The following is a 26,704-nucleotide window of genomic DNA, read 5'->3' as shown; positions in this document are numbered from 1 at the left end:
GAAGAGATTGGAGTTGATATTGGAGACATAAAAAAATCTTTGGTGCAAATAATGCATGAATTAAAAGCATTAAAAGTAATAAAAATATATTAGAAATATGAAGATTATGTTTGATAAAATGATGAAAAGACAGGGCAAAATGGACAAGAAAATTAAAAACTTGGAAGAAACAACGGGAGACACCATTGATAGAGTGAATAAAATGGAAGATAATATTTCTGCCTGGACATCAGAAAGAAAACGGTTGTTGGAAAAAGTGGATGTACTTGAAATTTTTAGCAGGTGAAATAATATTAAGATTGTTGGACTTAAAGAAGGTATAGAGGGAGAGGATCCAACAAATTTTTTTCAAAAATGGATTCCGGAAACTTTAGAAATGAAAGAAGGAACTCAGTTAATTGAAATTGAAAGGGCTCACAGAGCCTTAAGATCAAGATCTCAAGTTGATCAAAACCCACAATCAATCTTGATAAAATGCTTAAGATATCAAGATAAAGAAAAGATCCTGAAGGCGGCTGCCCAACGTGCCAGAAAGAGAAATGGGCCATTGATGATAGAAGGGAAAACAGTTCTTTTCTATCCTGATATAAGTTATGACCTTTTGATGAGAAAGAAGGAATTTAACCCAGCAAAAAAAGTTTTATGGGAAAAGGGTTATAAATTTATATTGCGCCACCCGGCAACCCTGATAATTTTTTTGGATGACAGAAAAAGAAGATTTTTTTGTACTGATTATCGGGATGCGGAAGAATTTGCACAAGAACTCCCAAATATTCGCAAACCACAGCCAAAGATTTAAAAGTGAAATGGATTAAAGATGAAGACAGGGACAGTGAATGGAGTTGATGGACATTTAAGGACAGAAGAATATTTAAATATATTCTTAATTATATGATATAGGGGGAGAAAGGTAAAAATTTGAGAAATATTAATCGAGAGTAGTGATATTATTTTTTCTTCTCTTATATATACTTTTTATGTTACAGGGGAGCTGGGGGAACTTCGGATCGATTGCTACGGGATTCACGTGTGTAATCATGGTGATTGCCATGACCCACACAACAGAGGGGGGTAATGTGTTATTTTTTATTCACAACATTAGTAGGGGGGTATTTTGTTATTTTTTTCTTTATAATCTATTTTTCTATCTTTCTTTCTTTGCCTGGACAATCGGGGGGAGACACATAGCAACATGGAGAATTTTAAAAAGATACCCCAAGGTATTACGGAAGTTGAAAAGTTAGGTATTACTATAGATTGGAGTAACCCTGTTAAAAATAATGACTAATTTACTGAATTTTTAAAGTTTTAATGTCAATGGGCTTAATGGACTGGTGAAAAGAATTTTAACATACATTAAGAAAATGAAAATAGATATAGCTTTTTTTATAAGAAACACACTTAACAGAGATAGAACTTCAGAAATTAAAGAGAGATAGGGTCGGAAATGTTATTGCAGCTTTATTTAATTCAAAGGTGAGGGGAGTTGCAATTTTGGTTAATAAAACTTTACCAATTAAAATACAAAATGTATTAATTGATTCTGCGGGGAGATATGTAATTATACATTGTCAAATTTTTGCAGAACTATGGATTCTTATGAATATTTATGCACCAAATGAAAATGATGTAAAATGTATACAAGAGGCCTTTTTGAATTTGGCTGACGCACATGACAAAATATTAATAGGTGGAGATTTTAATTTTTGTCTCGACCCAGTTTTAGATAGATCAACAAAGGTTGTTACAAAATCAAAAGTAGCAAAATTAACTTTATCATTGATGAAAGATTTAAATTTGATTGATATATGGAGAAGAATTAATCCAAAAGAAGGTGATTACTCATTTTATTCAAATGGACATAAAACTTATTCAAGGATTTTTTCTTATTATCAATGAATATTCAAGACAGAGTGAAAAATATAGAATATAAAGCAAGAATATTGTCAGATCATTCCCCCTTGACAATGACAATAATGGTGGATAAAGAGGAATCAATTTACAGATGGAGATTTAATTCAATATTACTAAAATGTCAAGATTTTTCTGATTTCATGAAAAAGCAGATTCAGTTTTTTTTTTAGGTACAAATTTACATTCAGTTGATGATAAATTTATAGTATGGGAAGCAATGAAGGCATACTTGAGAGGCCAGGTAATAAGTTATACTTCTAAAATTAAGAAGGAATATATGGTAGAAATAGATCAATTGGAAAAAGAGATTACAAAATTAGAAAAAGAATCTCAAAGATATATGACAGAAGAAAAACGAAGACAACTTGTTAACAAGAAGTTACAATATAATACACTTCAGACATACCGAAAAGAAAAAGCAATTATGAGAACTAAACAGCGATATTACGAACTAGGTGAAAGATCACACAAGATTCTTTCTTGGCAGTTAAAAACAGACCAGATTTCCAAAATGATAAATGCAATTAGAACAAGTGTAAATAAAATTACTTATAAACCTTTAGAAATTAATGAAACTTAAGAATTTTTATTCTGAACTGTATCAATCAGAATCACAAAATGATAATGTCAAGATAGAAAGGTTTTTATCACAAATAATTCTTCCAAAATTGAATTTGGAAGAACAAAAGGGATTAGATATGCCTTTTACATTAAAAGAGGTTGAAGAAGCTCTAGGATCACTTCAGAGTAATAAATCCCCAGGAGAAGATGGTTTTTCACCCGAATTTTATAAAAAGTTTAAAGATTTACTAATTCCTCCTTTTATGGAGTTAATATACCAAGCAGAAAGAACGCATAAACTTCCAGAATCTTTTTTGACAGCTATTTTAATAGTATTGCCAAAAAAAAGATAGAGATCTTTTAAAGCCAACATCATATAGACCTGTTTCTTTGTTGAATACCGACTATAAAATAATAGCAAAAATTTTATCTAATAGATTATCTAAATACTTACCAAAATTAATACATATGGATCAAACAGGATTTATCAAAAATAGACAATCGACAGATAATGTAACTCGGTTACTTAGCACAATTCATTTGGCACAAAAGAGGGAGGCAATGAGTGTGGCAGTTGCCTTAGATGCAGAAAAAGCATTTGACAGATTGGAATGGGATTTTTTTTATTTAAGGTATTGGAAAAATATGGATTAGGAGTATCTTTTATAAAATGGATTAAAACCTTAAATACTAATCCCAAAGCTAAAGTAGTGACAAATGGTCAAATTTCAATATCATTTCAGTTAACAAGGTCAACTAGACAAGGTTGTCCATTATCACCTGCTTTATTTGTGTTGGCGATAGAACCATTAGCTGAATTAATTAGAATGGACCCAGATATTATGGGTTTCAGAGTTAACCAGGAGGAATATAAGATTAATTTATTTGCTGACGATGCTTTGCTTTATTTAGCTGAGTAGGCTACGGTCAATCATGGAAAACCCTGAACATCCTCTGCACAGCACCATCCAGAGAAAGAGAAGCAGCTTCAGCGGCAGGTTGCTGTCAATGCAATGCTCCTCAGACAGGATGAAGAGATCATTACTCCCCAACGCCATTCGGCTCTACAATTCAACCACCAGGGGCAAGACATGTTAAAGTGCCAGGGTTAGGACTGAGCTTAAGTTACCACTCAATGCACTTTAGTACTATTTAAGAACTTTTTAAAAGCTATTTATTAAAGCTTTTTGGGAGGGTGATTTTAGATGCATATATTTATACTGAGTTAAATACTGTATGTAATTAGTTTTGCTACAATAAGTGTATGGGACACTGGAAAAATGTTGAATTTCCCCTTGGGGATGAATAAACTATCTATCTATCTGTCATTGTATTTGCTGCGTAAATTATCTTCTAGATTGGAAGAATATGGGAAAATATCAGGCTACAAAATAAATCGGGATAAAAGTGAAATTCTACCCCTTACTAAAGGAGATTATAGTTAATGTCGACTAATAACTCAATTTAGGTGGCCAATAAATGGTATAAAATATTTAGGTATAAGAGTTGATAATGATATAAAGAATTTATATAAATTAAATTATTTACCATTATTGAAAAAATTTCAAGAAGATCTTGATAAATGGATGACGTTACCAATAACATTAGTAGGCAGAGTAAATGCTGTAAAAATGAATATATTCCCTAGATTACAATATTTATTCCAAACACTACCAATACAATTAACGCAGAAGTTTTTTCAAGAGTTAAATAAAAGTGTGAGGAAGTTCCTTTGGAAAGGTAAGATGTCAAGAATATCATTGGAAAAATTGACATGGAAATTTGACCTAGGAGGGTTACAACTTCCAAACTTTAAGAATTATTATAAAGCAAATCAACTTAGATTTATTGCATCTTTTTTTGATGAAGATAAACCGGCATGGATTAGAATAGAACTAGATAAAATAGGAGAAAATATACCAGAAGATTTTATATATAAGTGGGAATCTAAATGGATACAGGAAAAGAAAGAATCTCCTATATTAAAACATTTGATTGATTTATGGAATAAGGTAAATGTTGATGATGAGATAAAGAAATCTTTATTAGCAACGAGACCTTTAATTCAAAATAAACTTATTCCTTTTACAATGGATAACCAACTTTTATATAATTGGTTTCAAAAAGGGATTAGACATATAGGAGATTGTTTTGAAGGAGGTAGATTAATGTCATTTGATCAATTAAAGAATAAATACAAAATATCAAAAACACTCTTTTTTGTTATTTCCGATGAAGGGCTTATTTAAGAGATAAATTAGGTCAAACAATGTTATTGCCAAAACTTAATGAAATAGAAACTTTATTTCAAAAAGGAAAAATTAAAAAAATTATTTCCTGTACGTTTAGTTTGATTCAAAAACAGGCAATTAAACAAGGAATTCATAAGTCAAGACAAAAATGGGAAACTGATTTGAATATTAAAATTGAAGAAACAAGTTAGTCAAGACTATGTCTTGAAAGTATGACAAATACAACAAATGTCCGGTCAAGATAAGTGCAATATAATTTTTTAAATCAATTATATATTACACCACAAAAAATATATAAATTAAACCCAAATTTATCTGATCAATGTTTCCGATGTAATCAAGAAATTGGTACTTTTTTACACTCTACTTGGTCTTGTTTTAAAATTCAACCTTTTGGACAAATTTAAGAGTTTTATTGGAACAAATTATTGGAACACAACTTCCACATAATCCAACATTATTTTTACTAGGCAACATTGAAGGGATAAAACCAAAATCCAAACTGAATAAATATCAGAAAGAATTCATAAAAATTGCATTGGTAGTAGCCAAAAAGACTATTGCAGTTACTTGGAAATCGGATTCATACTAAGTATAGATCGTTGGAAAATTGAAATTTTCAGCTGCATTCCACTTGAAAATATTACTTATAACTTGAGATAAATATGAAATATTTATGAAAATTTGGCACCCTTATTTACAAAAAATAGGATTAAATATATAGGTGCTTTGAAGATAAAATTATTGGTTATCTGGGGAAAGAAATATATATATATATATACTAAAGCTATTATAAACTCCATGGAGCATGCGGGGATCTTTCGATATCCAGGCATTCTTTCTTTCTTTCTTTCTTTTTTCTTCTCTCATCTCTTCTACAGGGATATGTTAGGGGGGAGGGGTTGATAATTTTTTTTGTTTCTGTAACCTATTTGAAAATTCAATTAAAAAAAATTATTTTAAAAAGCGGTCCCAATTCTGACCCCTGTGGAACACTACTAGTCACTAGCAGCCAACCAGACAGGCACCCATTCTTCCCATACTAGTCATTGAGGTAGGTTTTCACATTCTTTGTAGGCACTGCTATGCGTGGTTCTCTTGAAGCAGATGGGTACCTCAGACGACTGAGGGGAAGGTAACCACCTCAGCCAGTTGATCAGCAGAAGTCTTTAATACTTGGCTAGGTACCGTGTCTGGGCCAGATACATTTTGTGAGTTCACATTTCTGAAGGCTGTTCGCACGCTGGTCTCAGTAACTGAAATCACAGGGGCTGAGAGAGTTCGTAATAACTTCTCCACATTTTGCCAGTCAAAACAAGCATAGAAGGCATTGAGTGCTTCTGAAAGTGAAGCCCTGTTATCGCCCAGGTTCCTTTATCTTAATTTAGCATTCAAACACTGTCAGATCAGTTGAGCACCTTTCGTTGATTTAAGTTGAGTCACTTTGTCCATGAAGTGGTTTTCAGCAGATTGTACCTGGACCTCAATCGCCAACTTGCTCAACCTCAATCTGCTCTAAAAAGTCATCTGATAGGCATTCTACAAATTCTCTCTTGGGATCCAACACCAACGTGATTCTTCAATCTACCTGCATATTTCCTCCCCATTGCAACCTTGCCATTTTGACATGCTGTTTCCTATCTCCCTTTGTAATTTGTAGCCCACATACTGCAGTATTTTAATAGCACTTCAATCAGACTAGCAGGTAAATTTGCCTTTCTAAAATATTCACTTGTGAGTTGTAGACATCATTAGCAAGTCTAATGGTTAAAGTAGTTACTGCCTGCTATGCTGCTGGTGGTTAAGGCAGCAATGAAGGTCCTCCACCTCTGACAGTCCTTGGCCATCTTCTTTACTGTCTTCTTTAGGTGTGGTTCAGGGTCCTCATTTCTGCCTTTGGTCTCCCGTGTTTCCTCCACTTTCAAGGGCCCAATGAAGTGTGGTTTTGATGATGGGGTTCTCCTCTCTTCTCAACAGCTGAAGTCCATCTATAATTATCCATTGTTGGTGGCTCACCAGCAACCTTCTTGAACTACTGCAAACCCTCTTTTTGAATGTACTGTACTCCCACAGTTCTGGTGGTATGGAATTTTAGGAATTAGATCCAGAGACAAAGGAAAAGAATGGTATGTGACCGGGAAAGTGACATTCTGATAAGCCTTCTACTCCTTGGTGATTAGAAATGACATATTTGGAAGGTGCCTGGTAGCCTACCTTGGTAACTACTATGCATTGTGCAGCCACGGGGACGGAAGGAACGGATGAAAGAAAGTTTACACAGTGCATAGGGTTCCAAACAAACAGTTTTATACTGAATGGATTTGAGATTACTGACTGATAAATGAAGCTGCCCTCACACAAACAATTGATGGTACAACTCCAATCACAAACAATTTGAGATTTCGATAATAGTTATTTGCTAAGACATTCATCTTGAATTGCCCATTGCTTAAAAATGCATACAGTGAGACTTACCATCAAGTTATTCGATACATGCAAAGCAGCTGCAGACGTTTCAAGCAGATAGAAAAATGTCTTTGCCACATTTCCAGCTCCCATCCAGTGGCGAACAAGAGGACAATAAACAGATTCCAATATTGGATTACAATCGCAATTATTGGCATACAGGCTTTCTTTTCCTTCACAATCTTTGATCAAATTATCTATTCTTTCAATAAATTCTGAATCACCACTGTAAGGAAGCATTTTGATGATTATTTCATTTTATGGATCAATATAACTTTCAAACTGTTAAAATGTTTTCACATTATGTTTTACCTGCCAGCTGGTACCTCTGTGCTTGTTATGATAGAAGCTGAAAAGTAAAAATGTTTTTTGTAATTTTCTTCCACATAGACATAATCAAAGGTTGAAAGATTCAAAGGTTCATTTATTCTCAAAGCTTGTGTAACACCTGGGAAAGGTTCCACTGCTAACGTAATGGTCTTTCTGTAGAAGCAGTATTTGGGTTACGGTTAGGGATAACGGGGGCTTTGGAATGTGACAATGATTTTAGAACAGTAACACAGTATGGAGATTGAAAACCTTATAAAGGAACAAATAGGTAGGAGGAATTTAATTCTCTTTCTCCTTCAGGAGAAGGGATCTATGAAAGCAAGATCTCATTAATATGACACTACGTAATGTATATAATTTACTGAATACTCTTTTTACATTAGTTCCTTAAGGCTGTTATAGCTGGGGGTGGTACTGGGGATAAGCTCCCGCTACCTATTACATGCTCCCGATGCTGTGCGCTTCAAATAGCCTCTGACAACCAAGTCCTGCTCCTGGCTTTCACGTGTGACTTAGCTACTAAGCCAGGCAGAGCCACTTCTACTGACAGGAAAAGGGGCAAAGGTGGATTACTGGCATCTCAAAACCAGTTACTTCGGGCAGATGGGAATTCTAAGCTATAGTTTGCAGCTCATCTATGAGAAGGAAAATATGGATCTCAAACTCCGTTCCCTTGCCACTATACCCACTGATGGGGAAGGCTTCAGGAATGAACCACAGAACGTTAAAGGCTAGAACTGGTCAAACCTTGAGGGGAAAAATGCAGAGCTGGAGTCCCTAAGGCAGTCCTATATTGAGTTCAACAGTGACTGGCAACTCATGCGACACTGCTAGCACCAAAGTGCATCAGACTCTGCCATTCCTTTGGGTTCATCAGATGCGTAGAGAAGGGGGGGCTTGCTGCATGAGCAACAGCTTGCTTTTCCTATTGTACTGGCCCAGCTTGCACATCTAGACAGACAGGACGCAAGATCCATGATCAACTCTGACCAACAGGAGCCTCTCTTCACATGAAAGTTATTTCATCAGAATAAAATGAAAATTATTGAGAGAATTAAATATTTTAAGCTATAAAATGGACCAGCAGAGATGAATAATTTAGTGATCTTTGGGGAACAATTAATGATCTAAAACAAGAAATAGCAAGAATCACTGACAGCTAATTTATAGAAACCTGAGAGAATGGCATTGTAACAAACATTCACGAAGATGCACTGCACAAGGATAATGGCCTTTTTTGACAATTTTTTTTAATGTGAATTCTGCAAATATTGCAAATTTAGATTAGCATGCATTCATAGAGTCATAGAAAAACACAGCTCAGTAACAGGCCCTTCAGCCCTATTAGTCCATCCTGGACCATTTTACCTACTCCCATCAACCTGCACCCGGACCCGACCTGCATCCAAGGCGTAATTCACAGCAATCTTAACTATTGTATCCTTTATTCTATCTTAACACTATTTTTATTCATTACCTTGGTCAAAATATTTGGAGATGTTAACGGAGGAAGGGCCAATTGATGTGTCTCCATGGTCTACGCTAACAATACTTGTATTTATATGTTTTGAAGGAAGATCTAGAGAAAAGAAAATGACTCTGAAATTATTTCAAACAAAATGCCCTATTAAAATAAAATTTCAACATCAGAGATATTCAAGCAGGACAAGATTATTTTCAAAAAGAATAATATACTGAATTTTTGACAAGCTTTCCTCCAATCACTTTAGCAATTTCTATTTTAAGGCCTGAAAGGGAGTACATCTCTAGAGCAAGTACATGATCATATTCTGAGTTGTACCTAAAGACCTACAAGAAATTTGGCCAAAAACAGGAAGTTCTGCAGATGCTGGAAATCCAAAGCAACAGACTCAAATGCTGGAGGAACTCAGAAGATCAGGCAGCATCGATGGAAATGAACAAAACCGTCAACATTTTGGGCAGAGACCCTTCTTCTGGACTGGAAAGGAAGGGGGAAGACACCAGAATAAAAAGCTGGGGTGAGGAAAAGAGGGATAGCTAGAAGGTGACAGGTGAAGCCAAGTGGGTGGGAAAGGTAAAGGGCTGGAGATGAAGGAATCTGGTAGGCGAGAAGAGTGGACCAAAAGAGAAAGGGAGGGAGGAGGGGCACGAGGAGGAAGTGATAGACAAGTACCGTATTAGATTTAGTAATATACAAAGTGCCAGAGTAAGGTAACAGCACAACTGTGCATGAATATTCAACTCAAAAAGAACAAAATAAGCCCGATCTGCCAGCAATAACTAACGTTTCTGAAGGGAATGCAGACATTCAGAAATTTAAACTGGCTCAAATCCCAAGCATATTTACAGTTGCTGATTACAGAGCTTACTGATAGATTCAAGGCTCTGAATCTGCCATCATCTTCTGGTGCTTGATTCTGTTGTCTTGCCATAGTTCTTCAGCAAGTTCAAGTTCATTGTCATTCAATCATATACATGTACGCTGCCAAATGAAACAATGTTCCTCCAGACCAAAGTGCACAGCATCATATATATAACTCATACACAACACATAAAGTAAATTAAAAAGACAAATAAATTAACAAATAAAATATACTCCGGAAGATTGATTTACATTACGATACTGTAACAGATGCACCTGGTGTAAGATCTGAAACTCTGATTTTAATGGAGAATTCAGCTCGACTGATTGAGAGGAAAAAGGGAAATAATATTTGCTTTAATGTTTTTAATTATTTAGATCATAACACATAGGAGCAGAATTAGACCATACGGCCCATCGAGCACGCACCGTCATTTCATCATGGCTGATACATTCCCCTTGCAACCCCACTCTCCTGCCTAAATTTCTGAATTTTATGATGGATTTAAAAAGTTTATTTTTTTATTTCAAATGTAGTTATTAAATTACTTTGAACTACAAAGGCATTGAAAAAACATTAAATCACAGTTTTAATTCCAACATCCATCCTCAGTTTTGCCTTCTGGATTTGCTATGTCTGACTTTTATTCTAGTAGGCTGAACAAATCAGCTAATGGATGAAATTGTGGAAGAGACCTGAGAATTTAATATATAAGATGAAGAATTTTTTGTTCTAGCAGGCAGATTACAATTCCAGCTGGTTTGGATAACTATAGACTAAATGGTAACACTTAGCAGTAAGATAGAATTTACGTGAAAGCAAAGTCCAGGGAAGATCCTGGTGATCAGACAAAAATTACAAAAGCTGGTATCACAGCCAGTTACAGCATTCTGGAATACTATGTAATACCCTGGTTTAAGACCATGTTTTATTTTGTTAATATAGTTATGCTGTTGAGTATTTTGCACTTTCTGCAGGTTTTCTCAAAATTGAATAAGGGTTCCTTTAATTACATTACACAATTAAGTTGGGCTTATTGGACTAGCAAATAAGATTTGTCTAGTTAACATTTTCTTTTGGAGAGAGCGCGGGAAAAGAATGGGGAAGCCATTTTTTTTTAAAAGGAGAAGGAGAAAGGAAATCAGAGAAGAACACAGAACCCACTTGAAAGGGCAGAAACTGACGTTGGAAAATCCTCATGCAGACAATGTTCTCACGGAAGACGTGCAGGTAACTTGAGTTAACTGGTGAGAACACAACGTTGAAGAAAGTTTGGCATTTTTTTCCTTTGGAAGTTGCAGAAGTATTTGTTTCCTAGGATAGGGTTTTATATATTTGTATTACATGGTATTATTGTGTTTGTTCTAGTTTGAAAAATGCTGTCAATACATTTTCGATCTAAATTTATACTGGTGTGAGTTTAAATTATTGCTTCCTGGCGAACAGTGAATTTTCATATAGTAACTGCCTTCATATTCCCTTGGAAGGAACATTCAAACTTCTATGTTTGTGTATACCAAAATCATATTTACCCTAATCATGCTTATTTAATTGAAATGACCTCTTTCATCATTATTCCCATGCATTGAGTTATGTTGCTGTTTGCTTGCATTCACCTTAATAGTCAACTCATTACCAGCCTACAGTAAGAGCATTAAAAATAGAATACAAAAAGAAATTTGTAATGGATATACATATCAGCACTATTTTTAAATTATTTTACCACTATTTGAAAAACAAGGACTACCAAAATTAATAGTGATACAGTAACTGAAAATAAGTAGTCAGTATTTGGCACAGCATAGGATGTGAGAATGTTGTTCTTGGACTACAGTTCAGCATTCAGCACCATAATTCCCTCCAGGCTCGACAAGAAGCTCAGAGATCTCAGTCTTCGCCCTGCCTTGTGCAGCTGGAACCTCGACTTCCTGCCAGATTACCAGCAGGTGGTAAGAGTGGGCTCCCTCACCTCTACCCCTCTGACCCTCAACACAAGTGTCCCTCAAGGCTGTGTCTTTAGCCCTCTCCTTTACTCTGTATACCCATGACTGGGTCGCCACCCACAGCTCCAATCTGCTAATTAAATTTGCTGACAACACTACACTGATTGGTCTAATCTCAAACAATAATAAGGCAACCTACAAAGAAGAAATCATCTCTCTGACACAGTGGTGTCAAGAAAACAACCTCTCCCTCAATGTCTCAAAAACAAAGGAGCTGGTTGTGGATTACAGGAGGAATAGAGACAGACTAGTCCCTATTAGCATTAATAGATCTGGAGTTGAGAGGGTGAACAGCTTTAAATTCCTCAGCATAAACAACACTGAGGATTTCACGTACTTTGTACATACCGGCTGGGTGGTGAAAAAGGCACCACAGCGCCTCTTCCAACTCAGACAGTTGAAGAAGTTTGGTGTGGGCCCCAAGTCCTAAGAACTTTCTATAGGGGCACAATGGAGAGAATCCAGACTGGCTGCATCACTGCCTGGTATGGGAACTGTAACTTCCCTCAATCACAGGACCCTGCAGAGAGTGGTGCAGACAGCCCAGCACATCTGTAGATGTGAACTTCCCACTATTCAGGACATTTACAAAGACAGGTGTGTAAGAAGGGCCCATAGGATCATTTAGGATCCGAGTCGCCTCAACCACAAACTGTTCCAGCTGCTACCATTCAGGAAACGGTACCATGGCATAAAAGCCAGGACCGACAGACTCTAGGACAGCTTCCTGCACCAGGCCATCAGACTGCTTAATTCATGATGACACAACTGTATTTCTATATTATATTGACTATACTGTTGTACGTTCTATTTATTTTAAATTACTATAAATTGCACATTTTGATGGAGACATAATGCAAAGATTTTTAATCCTCATTTATATGAAGGATGTAAATAATAGTTAATTCAATTATTCATGAATAACAGCTTTGATAATATGTAGAAGAAAGACTTATAGCAGGAGTGATGGAGAAATACATTAGAAATGGCAATCACCCCACCTTTTCCTGGACAAGATGGTTTCCATCTCAGGATTTTCCACAGCTCTTTCAATTCCAGAAGTATTCAGAATCAGAAACAGATCAGCTTTGGAATCACTACAATGTCATGATTTTTTTTGTTTATATATAGTGGGAGGAAGGGGAAGGTGTGCTTGGTGATGGGATCCCACTTTCTGCAGGGATCACTCTCTACATGACTCCTTTGTCCACTCATTCCCCCCCACCCCCCAACTGAATTCCCTTTTGGTACTTCTCCTTGCAAGCAGAACAAGTACCACACCTGCCCCTAAACCTCCTCCCTCACTACCATTCAGGGGCCCAACCAGTCCTTCCAGGTGAGGCGACACTTCACCTACGATTCTGTTGGGGTCATCTACTCTATCCAGTGCTCCGGGTGTGGCCTCCTGTATACTAGGGAGATCCGATGCAGATTGAGAGACCCCTTTGCCGAGTACCTATGCTCCGTCTGCCAGAGAAAACAGGATCTCCAGCTGGCATCCCATTTCACTTCTACTTCCCCATTACTATTCCAGCGTGTGATCCCATGGCCTCCTCTACTGCCGTGATGAGGCCACACTCAGGTTGGCAGAGCAACATCTCACATTCCATCGGGCTAGCCTCCAACCTGAACACTGAGCTCTCAAACTTGCGGAAACTGCCCCCCCCCCCCACCCCATCTCCTTCACCATTCCCAATTCCCACTCTCACCTTACCTTGCCTGCCCATCACCTCCCTCTGGTGCTCCTCTTCCTTCCCTTTCTTCTATCCGCTCCCATCAGATTCCCCCTTTCTCCAGCCCTTTATCTCTTCCACTGACCAACTTCCCAGCCTTTAGCTTCACCCTTCCCCTCTCCCAGCTTTACCTACCACCTGCCACCTTGTTCTGCTTTTCTCCCTCCTCCCCACCTCTTTACTCTAACTTCTTCCCTTTCCTTTCCAGTCTTGTTGAAGGGTCCCGGCCCAAAACATTGGTTGTTAATTTCTCATTCATGGATGCTGCCTGACCAAGCTGAGCTCCTCCAGCACATTGTGTGTATTGCAGGAGAGGGAGGAATCTGACAGGAGAGGAGACAATTGGGGAAAGGGGAGAAGGAGGGAAACCAGGGGGAGGTGATGGCCTGGTGAGAAGAGATAAGAGGCCTGAGTGGTGAACAGAAGAGGGGCGGGGGAGTGAGACTGTTTTACCAGAAGGAGAAATTGTTATTCATGCCATCAGGTTGGAGGCTATCCAGGTCGAATATCAGGTGTTGCTCCTCCACCCTGACGGTGGGTTCACCTTGGCACAAAAGGCGGCGGTGGACCAACACTTTCAATGAGAATGGGAACTGGGAGGTTCTACTTTTGGTGGTTGGAGCGGAGGTGCTCAACTCCACTATTTACCTCTACCTATATATTTAATGGTTTATTGGATAGAATTTGATTACCCTGGTCGCTAATTTTCTCTGGAGAATAGCTTCGTATATTTCCGTAACTGATTGTGGTGTATAATTCTCTTCGTCTTTGATTGGTGCTTTCACTTTCAGCAACACTGAACTTCACCATAGATCGGTGCTCATAAATAAAGTCACCCTCTCCACAGCTGCTGCATTTTCGAGTTGCATTCTCCAAAAATTTTGTGCACTTTAAGTGAAGTGACTTTTTCTGGTCTTTTAGCCACAGGTCGTTAGCTGTTTCATGCACAAGAGCAATACAGAATCGCATCACTTTGCAGCTCCAGACGGCAGCCTTCTCTCGTAAATCTGAAAGCAGAAACGTCAATTTTTATAATTTGATGCAAATTAATGGAATCATACACTGTCATCTTGTCCACTAATCTTTTGGAATTATTTCTTTATTTTGGAATTAATTTGTGCTTTATTTTCCCCAATTACTAAACAATGATGAAAAAACTATTTCTGTATATATATATACATACATACACACACACACACACACACACACACACACGTATATATATATATATATATATATATATATATATATACACACACACACACACACATACAGTAATGTGTAAAAGTCTTAAACACCCAAGAATTTTCATATAGTTTTGGATGTATGGCCTCCACAGAGCCCTGATCTCAACATCATTGAGGCTGTCTGGATTACCCAGAGACACAGAAGCGAGACAGCCAAAGTCTGCAGAAGAACTGTGGCAAGTTCGCCAAGATCCTTGAAATAACCTACCAGTCCACTTTCTGATAAAACTCCACAACAGTGTACGTAAGAGAATTGATGCAGTTTTAAAGGCAAAGGATGATCACACAAAATATTGAGTGGATTCAGTATTTTTTTGCTTACTGCTTTCTGCTCTTTATAGCAAACCTTTAGATATTTGGAAACTTTTCATTACTTTTGAAAGCAACTTCACTTTACATTTTTTTTTACATGATAGGGCCTTTTAAAAGACTTTTAGATAGATACACGGAGCTTAGTAAAATAGAGGGCTACAGGTAAGCCTAGCAATTTCTAAGGTAGGGACATGTTCAGCACAACTTTGTGGGCCGAAGGGCCTGTATTGTGCTGTAGGTTTTTTATGTTTCTGTGTGCTTGAGATTTTGCACAGTACTGTATGGAATTGGTTGCCCGGCTGCTTCACATAGCCAGCAACCTGGGTTAAATCCTGACCTGGGATGTCAGCTGTGGCGCTTGCATGTTTTCCTGATGATCATACAATTTGGCTGTTTGAAGTTAATTAAAATTATAATTGCTATAAATTACCCCAAATGTTGATGAGCGGCAGGAGAACTGGGGGAGAGTTGGTGAGTATCTGAGAAAAAAACATTTCAGTGGGTGGAAGAGTCAAAAAAGAACGCTGAGAATTGGCAGCGACTTGATTGTCCGAATAGCTTCCTTCCAACCTTACGTTTTATTAAAAAAAGTTAGGAAATAAGAAATTACATTTTATCTGCACAGAACACAGTATAACAATTCCTTACACTAAAGCAAAGTGCTTCCTGAATAAAAAGGAAATAAAATTATAATAGAAGAAAGAGCTGCTCAAATAGCAGCACCCGCGAGTGTCAGTGCAGGGGAAAGCCACACGTCAATATCCAGCATCATAATAACAGGAAAACCATCCAATCGAGTGGCATACCATTTCACTTACTGTACATCTTTGAATTCGGTAATGAAACACCCAAATTGAAGGTCTATGAGCCAGTCCACATCAGGGGATCAGAAGTGGAGAAGGTCAGCGACTTTAAATTCCTCAGTGTTATCATTTCATAGGACCTGTCCTGGGCCCAGCACACCAGTGCGATTATGATGAAAGCACAGCAGCGCCTCAACTTCCTTAGAAGTGTGCTAAGATTTGGCAGGACAACTGAAACTTTGCCTAACGTCCAGAGATGTGTGGGGGAGAGTATATTGACTGGTTGCATCATGGCCTGGTATGGAAACACCAATGCCTTTAAACAGAAAATCCTACAAATTGTGGATATGGCCCAGTCCATCACAAGCAAAGACCACCCACCATTGAGCACATCTGCACAGAGTGTTGTCGCAAGAAAGCAGCATCCATCATCAGGGACGCTCACCATCCAGGCCATGTTTTCTTTCTGCCACTGCCATCTGGATAACGGTAGAGAAGCGTCAGAGCTCACACCATCAGGTCAGGAACAGTTACCAACCCTCAACCATCAGGCTCCTGAACCAAAGGGGATAACTTCAACCAGCTTCACTTGCCCTATCAGTTAAACAGTTTCTACAACCAACACACTCACTTCAATGACTCTTCATCTCATGTTCTTGATAATTATTGCTTTTTTATTAAATTATTATTATTTCCTTTCTCTCTTTGTTTGTTGCCTTTTGCACACTGGTTGTCTGTGCGTGCAGTCTTTCATGGATTCTATTATGGTTACTGGATTTATTGAGTATGCCCACAAGAAAATGACCTTTCTTCCACCATGAAATTAGAAGTGAAGATGTACATGTCGACATTTTTAAGGCAATGGTTCTTCTATTCACTAATATAAAGCTCCAATTACAATGTTTAAAATAATATCCTGTTGGCAAACTTTTAAAGGCCAGATCAAATATTGCCAAGTGATCCCTTAGATTACTTTACCTCTGGGCATTAAAGAATGTGATGGGTTTATTTTTCTGTTCAAGAAAAGCAATTCTATCACATATTGGGGTTTGGCTAACATATGCAGCCTTAAAAGCTGGATGGCACAGTAACTGTAGTGCTTAGCACAACATTTTACAGTACAGACGATCATGGTTCAATTCCTGCCGCTGTGTGTAAGGAGCTTGTGCGTTTTCCCCGTGACCTTGTGGGTTTCCTCCTAAAGTCCAAAGACATACTAGTCGATAGGCTAATTGGTTATTGTAAATGATCACATGAGGGTTTTTCCAGTGACATCATCATCAAGAATGGCAGCTTAAGTCACTAGCTCCTCTGGAAAAATGCGTATTAAGCCACATTAACACGTCAAATGTAATATTTTTCGAAAAATATTTGAACTGAAAAGAGGGGCAAGAATGGGGAGAAGAAATGGAAATTTAAAAAGCGACACTGCGGAGCCTGCAGCTGAGAGGAGTGCAGCGAGCGGCTCTCTGGCCCGACCGCGTGCGAGCGAGGCAGCCGCCGGGCCTCGTTCAGTCGAAGCAGCGAAATCCTGAAAGAAATAATGGAGGTCCAGAAAGACATAAAGCAGCAGCTCCGTGATATTAAGGCAGAGATCGCCAATGTTAATCAAAAAATAGCAGTGGCAGAGACTCACATTGAGAAGGTGGAAGATCACATTCAAAACGTGGAACGGATACTGAGCAAGACAATAAAAATCATACATCACCAAGAAGGTAAACTGCTTGATCTGGAGGGAAGATCACAGCAGAAAAATATCAGAATCTACAATGTTCCTGAAGGAGTGGAAGGCCCATCTATGACAGAGTTTGTCGGAAAGTTACTGCGGGACGCGCTGGATCTTCCCCCGGCTATGGAGCTGGAAGTTGAAAGAGCGCACCACGCGCTTGTTCTGAAACCTACCAGAGATAGAAAGCCACGCTCAACTATAATTAAATTCCTTTGGTACAGCACCAAGGCGGAGATTCTACGAAGGGCCCGGGGTAAGAAGAGAGTGTTTTTAGAGGATAAATTAATATATTTCGACCAAGATTACCCCCCCCCCCCACGGTCCTCCAGAAACGCAAAGAATACTCTGAAGCGAGTACGAAAGCAAAATAAGATTAGATTTCAAACTCCGTCCCCTGCTAAACTTCAAGTGTTTTATGATAACAGAACGCAGTTGTACCAGACAGTGGAAGAGGCGACTACAGACATGAAGGCCAGAGGGTTGTCCATCAGCATGACCAAAATGAAAGAAAGCCTGGCTTAGGAATTGTCTGGCTCGGCTTGGGAAATAGTGCGAGAATCGAGAAGGCAGGAGACGGGAGGAAGCCGAGAGAAACACATCAGGAAGAGACTGGGAGTTTCCTAAAGACAGTCCTCACCCCTTTCAGAAGAGCCATATGGTTTGGCTAACTTTAAAAATGCTGGAGAAATTGTGGAAATCAAAATGCAAATCATTATCATATTTTTTGGGACTGCCCTGTTATCAAAAACTATTGGAGTGGGGTACACAATGCCTTACAAGACATCATTAAATGTGAAATACCTTTGGAGAGTAAGACCATATATTTTGGATATATTCCTCAAGAATGGTTGAAAAGAGATAAATATTTAATGAATAAACTGTTGGTGGCTGATAAAAAGACTCATACTAGGAAATGGTTATCAGAGGAAAGTCCAACTTTAAATGCATGGATGGAAATTACAATGGACATTTACAAAATGGAGAAGATAACAGCATCTGTTAATCATAAGCTGGAATAATTTGTTTCATACTGGGAAAAATGGTTTAACTACATAATGCCTCATAGGCCTGATTTTATTCTCACAAATCAAAAAAAAAGATCACTCACTACTTGTACATAGTTCTTTCCTTTTGCTTGTTTTTTCTTTCCACTCTTTTCTATAAGTGTATACCCTGGATAAATACTTTGTGGAGATTTTGTGATATATATGATTATATGATGTATATGTACAATATCTGAGATACATCTTATGCAAACGTTTGTTTGATGAACTTAATTAAAAAAATAAATTACAAAAAGTAAATTATCACATGATTAGGCTAGGGGATTGCTGGGTAGAGTGACTCAAAGGGCCTATTCCTCACTGCATCCCAATAAAATAAAAGTCAGAAGGTTCATTCTGGACACCAGATAAGAGCTTTACAAATAGAACACAGAAATTTACAGCACTTTACAGGCCCTTCGGCCCACAATGTTGTGCCGATCATGTAACCTACTCCAGAAGTTGCCTAGAGTTACCCTACCGCGTAGCCCTCTATTTTTCTAAGCTCCATGTACCCATCTAAGAGTCTCTTAATAGACCCTATTGTATCTGTCTCTACCACCATCACTGGCAGTGCATTCCACACACCCACTACTTAGCTCTGACATCCCCCCTGTACGTACTTCCAAGCACCTTAAAACTATGCCCCCTCATGTTAGCCATTTCAACCCTGGGAAAAAGCCACTGACTATCCACACAATTAAAGCCCCTCATCATCTTATACATCTCTATCAGGTCACCTCTCATCCTCTGTCAGTCCAAGGAAAAAACGCCAAGTTCACTCAACCTATTCTCATAAAGCATGCTCCAAATAGAAATTGGCAACTCTAATGTAACACTTACCCAACAGGCTGGTATATGTCTAGGGGAAAAGGAGATCCAGCCACACACACCAACCCCACCTCCCGTACACGCAAGTGCTGTGAGAATCAAGTTTATGCTGCGCGCTCACACACCATAACAAACTCACACCAGATACCGTTATGGAATACACTTTAAAGATTTTACTAAAACTAAAAGAGTACTATGCAATACAATATATATGAAGGAAAAGAAAATAAAGTAAAAGGCGCCAACTTATCAAAGTTCAGTCAATTTAGTGCACATCATTGGAGCTCAACCATTGAACCATTCGATCCCTCGTCACTTTCCTCCGACCTCTACGTCCTTGCACCTGGGACCACCCCCGGTGGTCGACTGAGCAGTGCAGCACACATCCTCCTTCCTCAGCGTCTCCTTCCCGCCTCCCCTGAAAAGACCGCGAAGCCCCCAAGCTCCCAGCCTCACAAGACAAAATAACATTCCCCATTGGTTAAAAAATGAATACAATCCCCACATCAGCAAGTCCAAAGCTAAACAACTATGAGAGAAAACACTTACCAAACATAAAAGCATTCCTACTCTAGCAAACCAAAGAAGCCATTTTGATTAACATACACAGTACATTGTACATCTCATTCTCCAAAACTTTACCTATTTCATCATCCTCTTCCTGTAGATGCTCCCTGGAATCTTTTGTGTGGATACAAAAACACTGGACGAGATGGCTTTCCTCATTTTTTTCCATTGGTGCACCAAAGCTACTGTTGGTCCTTGATGCACATTCTAACGTACGTGATTTTACCAACGATATAAGTGATTGATTCAATTTTTGCTCAGCACCTCCAGGTAAAATGTACCGAAGCATTTTAGTGGTGAAAGTGTGTCCAATGACAGATGCACACTTAACAATCACCTGTTCTGTTGTGTTCATTCTGTCAAGTTGAGCTAAAGCAATTCCTGTAACAAAAAGAAAAACCCATTTAATTTTATGATATTATGCATTATATGTAACATAATGGCTCCATGGCATAGTGGCTGTATAGGAAAGCAACACCATCATCAGAGATGCTCACCACCCAGGCTACGCTCTTTCTAGTCAGCACTTTTGGCTGTGATTTGTAGTTAAGTGGCTTTTCAGTTTTGTCGGAGCCATTGCTGCACCTGTAAGTTGTTTGCCACAGACTAGGCACAAAGGAATAGGACAACTTGGATCACCAGTCCATGTGAAACCCCTTGATAAGTAGCCTTCATTGTAGACATTTTTCTGTCTGTTGTTGCAGTAATGCAGTGAAATGACTCAGAAGATTGTGATTCTTCTTCATTAACCTTTTCAGAATTGTTCATAGGCCTCGGCCTAGAATCCTCCTTTTTCATCTTGCACCTATTTGGACTATCTTTGGAATGAGAATTTGTATCCAATTTTCTACTACACTGGTAGAGTTTGTTCACTCCCATAAGTCAAATGGCATCGTGCAAGGGGAAGTAATTCGTGAGTGAGAGGATTCAATCAAATAGCAGCAGTCCTACTGCTCACTGCCATATTGGTCAGAGAGACCTCTAATGAGATTGCTAATGGGACTGCTTGGTCACTGCCCACCACTGCAAGCGTTAGTTGCTCAAAGTTCAAAAAACAATGTTTTTTTAAATCACTATCTCACACAGAACCCCAGTTGATCTCTCATCGGTCCTGTTATAATTACTGTTTTATAGATTTTTTGAGTATACTCACAGGAAAACAAATTTCAGGATTGCATGTGATGACATACAGTGCCTATAAAAAGTATTCTCCCCCACCCCCACCCAGAAGTTTTCATGTTTTATTGTTTTACAATGTGGAATCACAGTAGATTTAATTTGGCTTCTTTTTGACACCAATCAGCAGAAAAATACTCTTTCATGTCAAAGTGAATACAGACCTCTACAACGTGCTAGAATTAATTACAAATTTAAGATACAAAATAATTGATCGCGTAAGTACACACCCCCTTTAATACAATGCACCAAATCATCACTGGTGAAGCCAATTGTTTTTATAAGTAACATAATTAGTTATGGTGTACTAGCTATATTGAAACCTGTGTGCAGTCAAGGAGTTTCAGTCGATTGTAGTGAAAATACACCTGTATCTGTAAGGTCCAACTGCTGGTGAGTCAGTATCCTGGCAAAAACTACATCAAAATGACAAAAGAACACCCAAGCAACTCCACAAAAAAAGTCATTGAAAAGCACAAGTCAGGATATGCATACAAGAAAAATTCCAAGTCACTGAATATTCCTTGAAGAACAGATTAAGTCAATCATCAAGAAGTGGAAAGAATATGACACAGCTGTAAATCTTCCTAGAGCAGGCCATCCTCAAAAACTGAAGGGGACTAGTGAGGGAGGCCACCAAGAGACATATGACAACTCTGGAGGAGTTACAAACTTCAGTGGCTGAGATGGGAGAGACTGCACATACGACTGTTGCCCGGATGCTTTACCAGTCGCAGCTCTATGGGAGAGTAGCAAAAAGAAAGCTACTGTTGAAAAAAGTGGAAATGATTCACATGAAATCTTGGCTAGTGTTTGCCAGAAGGCATATGAGAAACTCTGAACTCAGATGGACGAAGGTTCCATAGTCTCACAAAATCAAAGTTGAGCTTTTTGGCCATCAGACCAAATGCTATGCTTGGCATAAGCCAAACACTGCACCTGATCAAAAGCATACCGACCCCACTGTGAAGCATAGTGGTGGTTGGGAGAAGATTTGTTTTCCACGAAGACAATGATCCCAAATATAAAAACAGGAATGGCTTAAAAACAACAGAGTTAATGTCCTAGAGTGACCAGGTCAGGGTCCAGACCTCAATCCATTTGGAAATTCGTGGCTGGACTTGAAAAGGGCTGTTCACTCACAAGCCCCGTGCAATCTGACAGAGCTTGAGCAGTTTTGTACAGTAGAATGGGGAAAAATTGCAGTGTCCAGATGTGCAAAGCTGATAGAGACAGATCCTCAGGCTGTATTTGCCGCAAAGGTGCATCTGCTAGATACTGACTTAAAGGGGGTGAATAATTATGCAATCAATTATTTTTTGTTTAATAATTGTAATGAAATTTAGACCAATTTGTAGGAATTTGTTTTTACTTTGACATGAGTCTTTTCTGTTGATCAGTGTCAAAAAAAAAGCCAAATTAAATAACAAAACACGTAAACTTCCAAGGGGGACAAATACTTTTTAAAGGCACCCTAAATGTACTTTGAAAATAAAATTTACTTTGAACTTTGAAGAACCTGCAGAAAGGGAGAATATTAAAACATTAAGAATCCTACAAACACCCTAAAATTGCTCCAAATTTAATCCCGTAACCAATCTAGTTGCAGTAAAAATTGAAAATTGATACAAAAGACATTTTGGTGACAAGTTCATACCAGGAAACATCCTCCCTCTTTGGAAGCACATGCTCAGATCATATATTATATTTCAATTACATATTTTAGACTAAAATGTGCACTCAAATTAGAAACAGGATTGTTTTCTGTGAGGTAATGACTTTTGCATAAAGATGTAAGCAAAGGCTTTAATAATCAGCATGTTAAAAGTTGTAATAAAGACTTCTTCTCTCCACTAGCCTGCAGGTTACTCTTGGGAAAGGTGTAGCATCTGCTTAGCCCCCAATCAAGGTCACATGAAGCTATGGGAGCACGGTGGATAGTCCTATGAGCTGGTTATGCCACCACTGATACCAGGGAAATAATCTCTGAAAAGTATTGAGAATGGCTGAGGTCACCCATCTCGTAAAGACTCTAACCAGAAGATGACAATGGCAAACCACTTCTGTATAAAAATTTGCCAAGAACAGTCATGGTAATGAAAAGACCATGCATGCCCATGTCATATGACATGGCACATAAGGATGATGACGACGACGATGATGGGGGTATAAAATTGGAGGAAGAAGTGTGCTTATCACTAGGTGAGGGCCTCCATTGGTCAGAGTTGACCGTGTAATACTGAAACCTAGCTATCTAGATACGCAAGCCTAGGAATGTTACACTTTTCACTGAGTCACACGAATTAAAGTGTGTAAGCACAACTGTGAGACTTTTAAACCATCACATAAATATCTCTATTTCCTCAGTACTCTGTGGAGATTTGGCATGTCATCAAAAACTTTGGCAAACTTCTATAGATGTGTAATGATGATGGGGGCTGACTGGCTGCACTATGACCTGGTATGGGAATTCCAATGCCTTTCAATGGAAAATCCAACAAAAGGTAGTGGATCTAGCTTAGTGTATCAAGGGTAAAACCCTCCCAACCATTCACATCTACGTGAAATGCTGCTGTAGAAAAGCAGCATCCATCACCCCGCCCCGCGCCCCCCCACCCCAGGCCACGTTCGTTTCTCGCTGCTGCCCCAGGACTCGCATCACCAGGTTCAAGAACAATTACTACCCCTCAACCATCAGGCTCTAGAACAAAAGGGAATAAACTACACTCATTTAAGGACTCTTATTTTGTTACTTCATGTGTGTTACTTACTGCTATTAATTTATATCTGCATTTGCACAGTTTGTTGTCTATTGATCCTGTTTACAGTTACTGTTCTATAGATTTGCTAAGTATGCCCACAGAAAAGGAATCTCAGGGGTGGATGTGGAGACATACTCTGATAATAAATTTTACTTTGAACTTTGATCTTTCAAGCATGGAAACAAAATCCTCAAAGAGAGGATAATTTGCCACTCTAAGATCAATCATATTCTTGAGGAAGGCTTGCGCTTCAGAAGTATCTAGTTTTCTATTACCTCCTCTGAGAAATGAAGGAAGTTGATCTCCAAGAAGACAACAACATTTAACTGATTCAAAATACTGAAAATTTGTATCACCAAATTGGAGTGCTCAGTGAGAATAGAAATATTCTCAGATGCCCTTGCTCAAGTGACTCAGCCAGAGTTGATGAGGCACAGGCTTGTGTCCAAGCAGTATTGGGCTATTGGGCCAGAGCCATGTCAATGGCCCCCCGTAATGCCAAGGAGAGAGTAGGTTCTGCAGAACGACCAGCCAGCAAAATGTCTACACTTCTTCTCTCTAAGGCTCCTATCATGCCATTCACTCCTGTCTCTGACACTGCTCCTGGTATCTGGCTTTCTTACACTCAAAATACTTCCTCAATCAGGTCTTCCCAAGAAACTGTCATTTCTACAATGTCCATCTACTCTGAGGTTGTTGACAAAGTGACTCGAGGCCTCAGTGACGATGATGCGATGAAGTCAGAGAACTTTAATTGCTAGCCAAGATAGACTTTCAGTTGCCAGTCAGATGCCGTGCAAGCAAGCCTTCTGGTGATCTGGGCTGAGGCTAATAAATTTTTATGCACTTCAGCAAATAGGAATATAATTCTGCTTCATAATACTGGAATGGATTACTTTTTGTTTCACTAAGCAATCAAAAAGCAAGACAGGTTCATTTTCTTTATATATATCTGTACCCATAAGAACACTTGTTTTATTTCTAGCTACTAATTTTAGACAAACCTTTAAGTGTCAGTGGAATGGTAATTTCCTGTAGGTTTACCATTTCTCCAAGCGTGCATATAAACTTCTGATGGTCAGATTTTGCATTGTGTTCCAGTGTTGTCACTTTTTGACATTTTTGTATCTCCATTCCACTTGTCTTCAATTTGCCTTTAAATTGAGAAATTATTCCCAGAAAATGAATTAAATGTTTAATCAAACAGAAATTAATTCAATCACCTGGACTTTGATTCCAATTCGCATCACTGTGAGTGGTCCTTAAAACACTTCAGGAATCCAAGAATTCATCTCTTTATGTGAGCAATAGAGTCTTTTAGTTTGCCCATCCTGTGCTGTAATTATTGTTATAACATTATCTCCGTGAATTACTTTTTCAGTCATTTCCTCCACCAGGACCTCTATGCTGCATCTACAACCCTGAAATATCCCAGAATACACACCAGCACAGTTCCTTCCTTAATGGATAGGGTCAGTAGAGTTAAAGCACAACTGTTTTAGTGTCATCTGTGGTTCAATAGGTTGTACTTTGGCCTTTGAAATGACCAAAGCACAAGAGTCTACCAGGCATTCCCAACCTGGTGCCCACAAACCCCTTCCTTAAAGGTATTGGTTTATGGCATAAAAAAAGTTTGGGAACCCCTGACTAGGCTAACACTCCAATGTAATTCCAAAGATAGATTGTGCTATAAAGACTGTATTCCTTCAACCCGATCTGTCCTTTCAAAGAGATGTAAATGATCTCCAGTTGAACTGACATCCAGCAATATCTGATTTCTGCTTGCAGTGCATAAACAGTCTGCCTGTATCTTATCACATGGACCAATTAAACCTTACTTTAAACACAAGAACTTCTGTAGATGCTGGAAATCCAAAGCTACACACACACAAGGTGCTGGAGGAACTCGGCAGATCAGGCTGTATCTATGGAAATGAATAAACAGTCGACGCTTTTGGCCGAGGCCCTTCTTCAGAACTAAAAAGGGTAAGAGAATAGAATAAAAAGGTTGAGGAGGGGAAAGAAGACAGCTGGATGTTGACAGGTTAAGCCAGGCAGGTAGGAAAAGTAACGGGATAGAGAGGAAGGAATCTGATGGGAAAGGACAGTGGACCAAAGGAGAAAGAGGAGTAATGTGATAGGCAAGTGAGAGAGATAAGAGGCCACAGAGGGAAATAATAGAATGGAGGGGGAGGAATTTTTTTTTACCAGAAGGAAATATTTATATTCATGCCATTAGGTCGGAGGCTATCCGGATGGAATACAAGGTGTTCTTCCTCCATCCTGAGGGTGGCCTTATCATGAAACAAGAGGAGGCCATGGGCCGAAATGTCAGAACAGGAATGAGAATCAGAATGAAAAGGTTAAGCCATCAGGAAGTTCAACTTAAGGTGGACGGAATGCTCAACGAAGCAGTCTCCCAATTTATGACAGGTCTCACCAATGTAGAGGAAACCGCATTGGGAGCACCAGACACCATCGATGGACTCAGCAGGTGAAGTGTTGCCTCATGTGGAAGGACTACTTGGAGCCCTGAATGGGGGCGAGGAAGGAAGTGAATGGGCAGGTGCAGGTGAATGGCTACATGCAGGGCTAAGTGCCGGGAGGGAGATTAGTAGATTAGTGGGGAG

At 38.7% G+C, this 26,704-nt stretch overlaps 1 protein-coding gene across 1 annotated transcript in view; it reads right to left on the bottom strand.

The window, feature by feature from the left end:
* The window catches only part of LOC132392511 (adenylate cyclase type 10-like), a 133,170-nt gene that overhangs the window by 40,907 nt on the left and 65,559 nt on the right, over positions 1 to 26,704 (bottom strand). Inside the window, exons 18-23 of the mRNA XM_059966463.1 lie at positions 25,079 to 25,228; positions 20,212 to 20,517; positions 14,297 to 14,611; positions 9,001 to 9,102; positions 7,506 to 7,542; positions 7,203 to 7,419 (exon numbers count right to left, since the gene is read on the bottom strand). Coding sequence (XP_059822446.1) covers positions 7,203 to 7,419; positions 7,506 to 7,542; positions 9,001 to 9,102; positions 14,297 to 14,611; positions 20,212 to 20,517; positions 25,079 to 25,228 — 1,127 coding nt within the window. The remainder of the gene's footprint in view (positions 1 to 7,202; positions 7,420 to 7,505; positions 7,543 to 9,000; positions 9,103 to 14,296; positions 14,612 to 20,211; positions 20,518 to 25,078; positions 25,229 to 26,704) is intronic.

Source organism: Hypanus sabinus, chromosome 4 (genome assembly GCF_030144855.1).
Source record: "Hypanus sabinus isolate sHypSab1 chromosome 4, sHypSab1.hap1, whole genome shotgun sequence".
In the NCBI taxonomy this organism is placed as follows: domain Eukaryota; kingdom Metazoa; phylum Chordata; class Chondrichthyes; order Myliobatiformes; family Dasyatidae; genus Hypanus; species Hypanus sabinus.
This window is presented reverse-complemented; position numbering and strand designations above follow the sequence as displayed.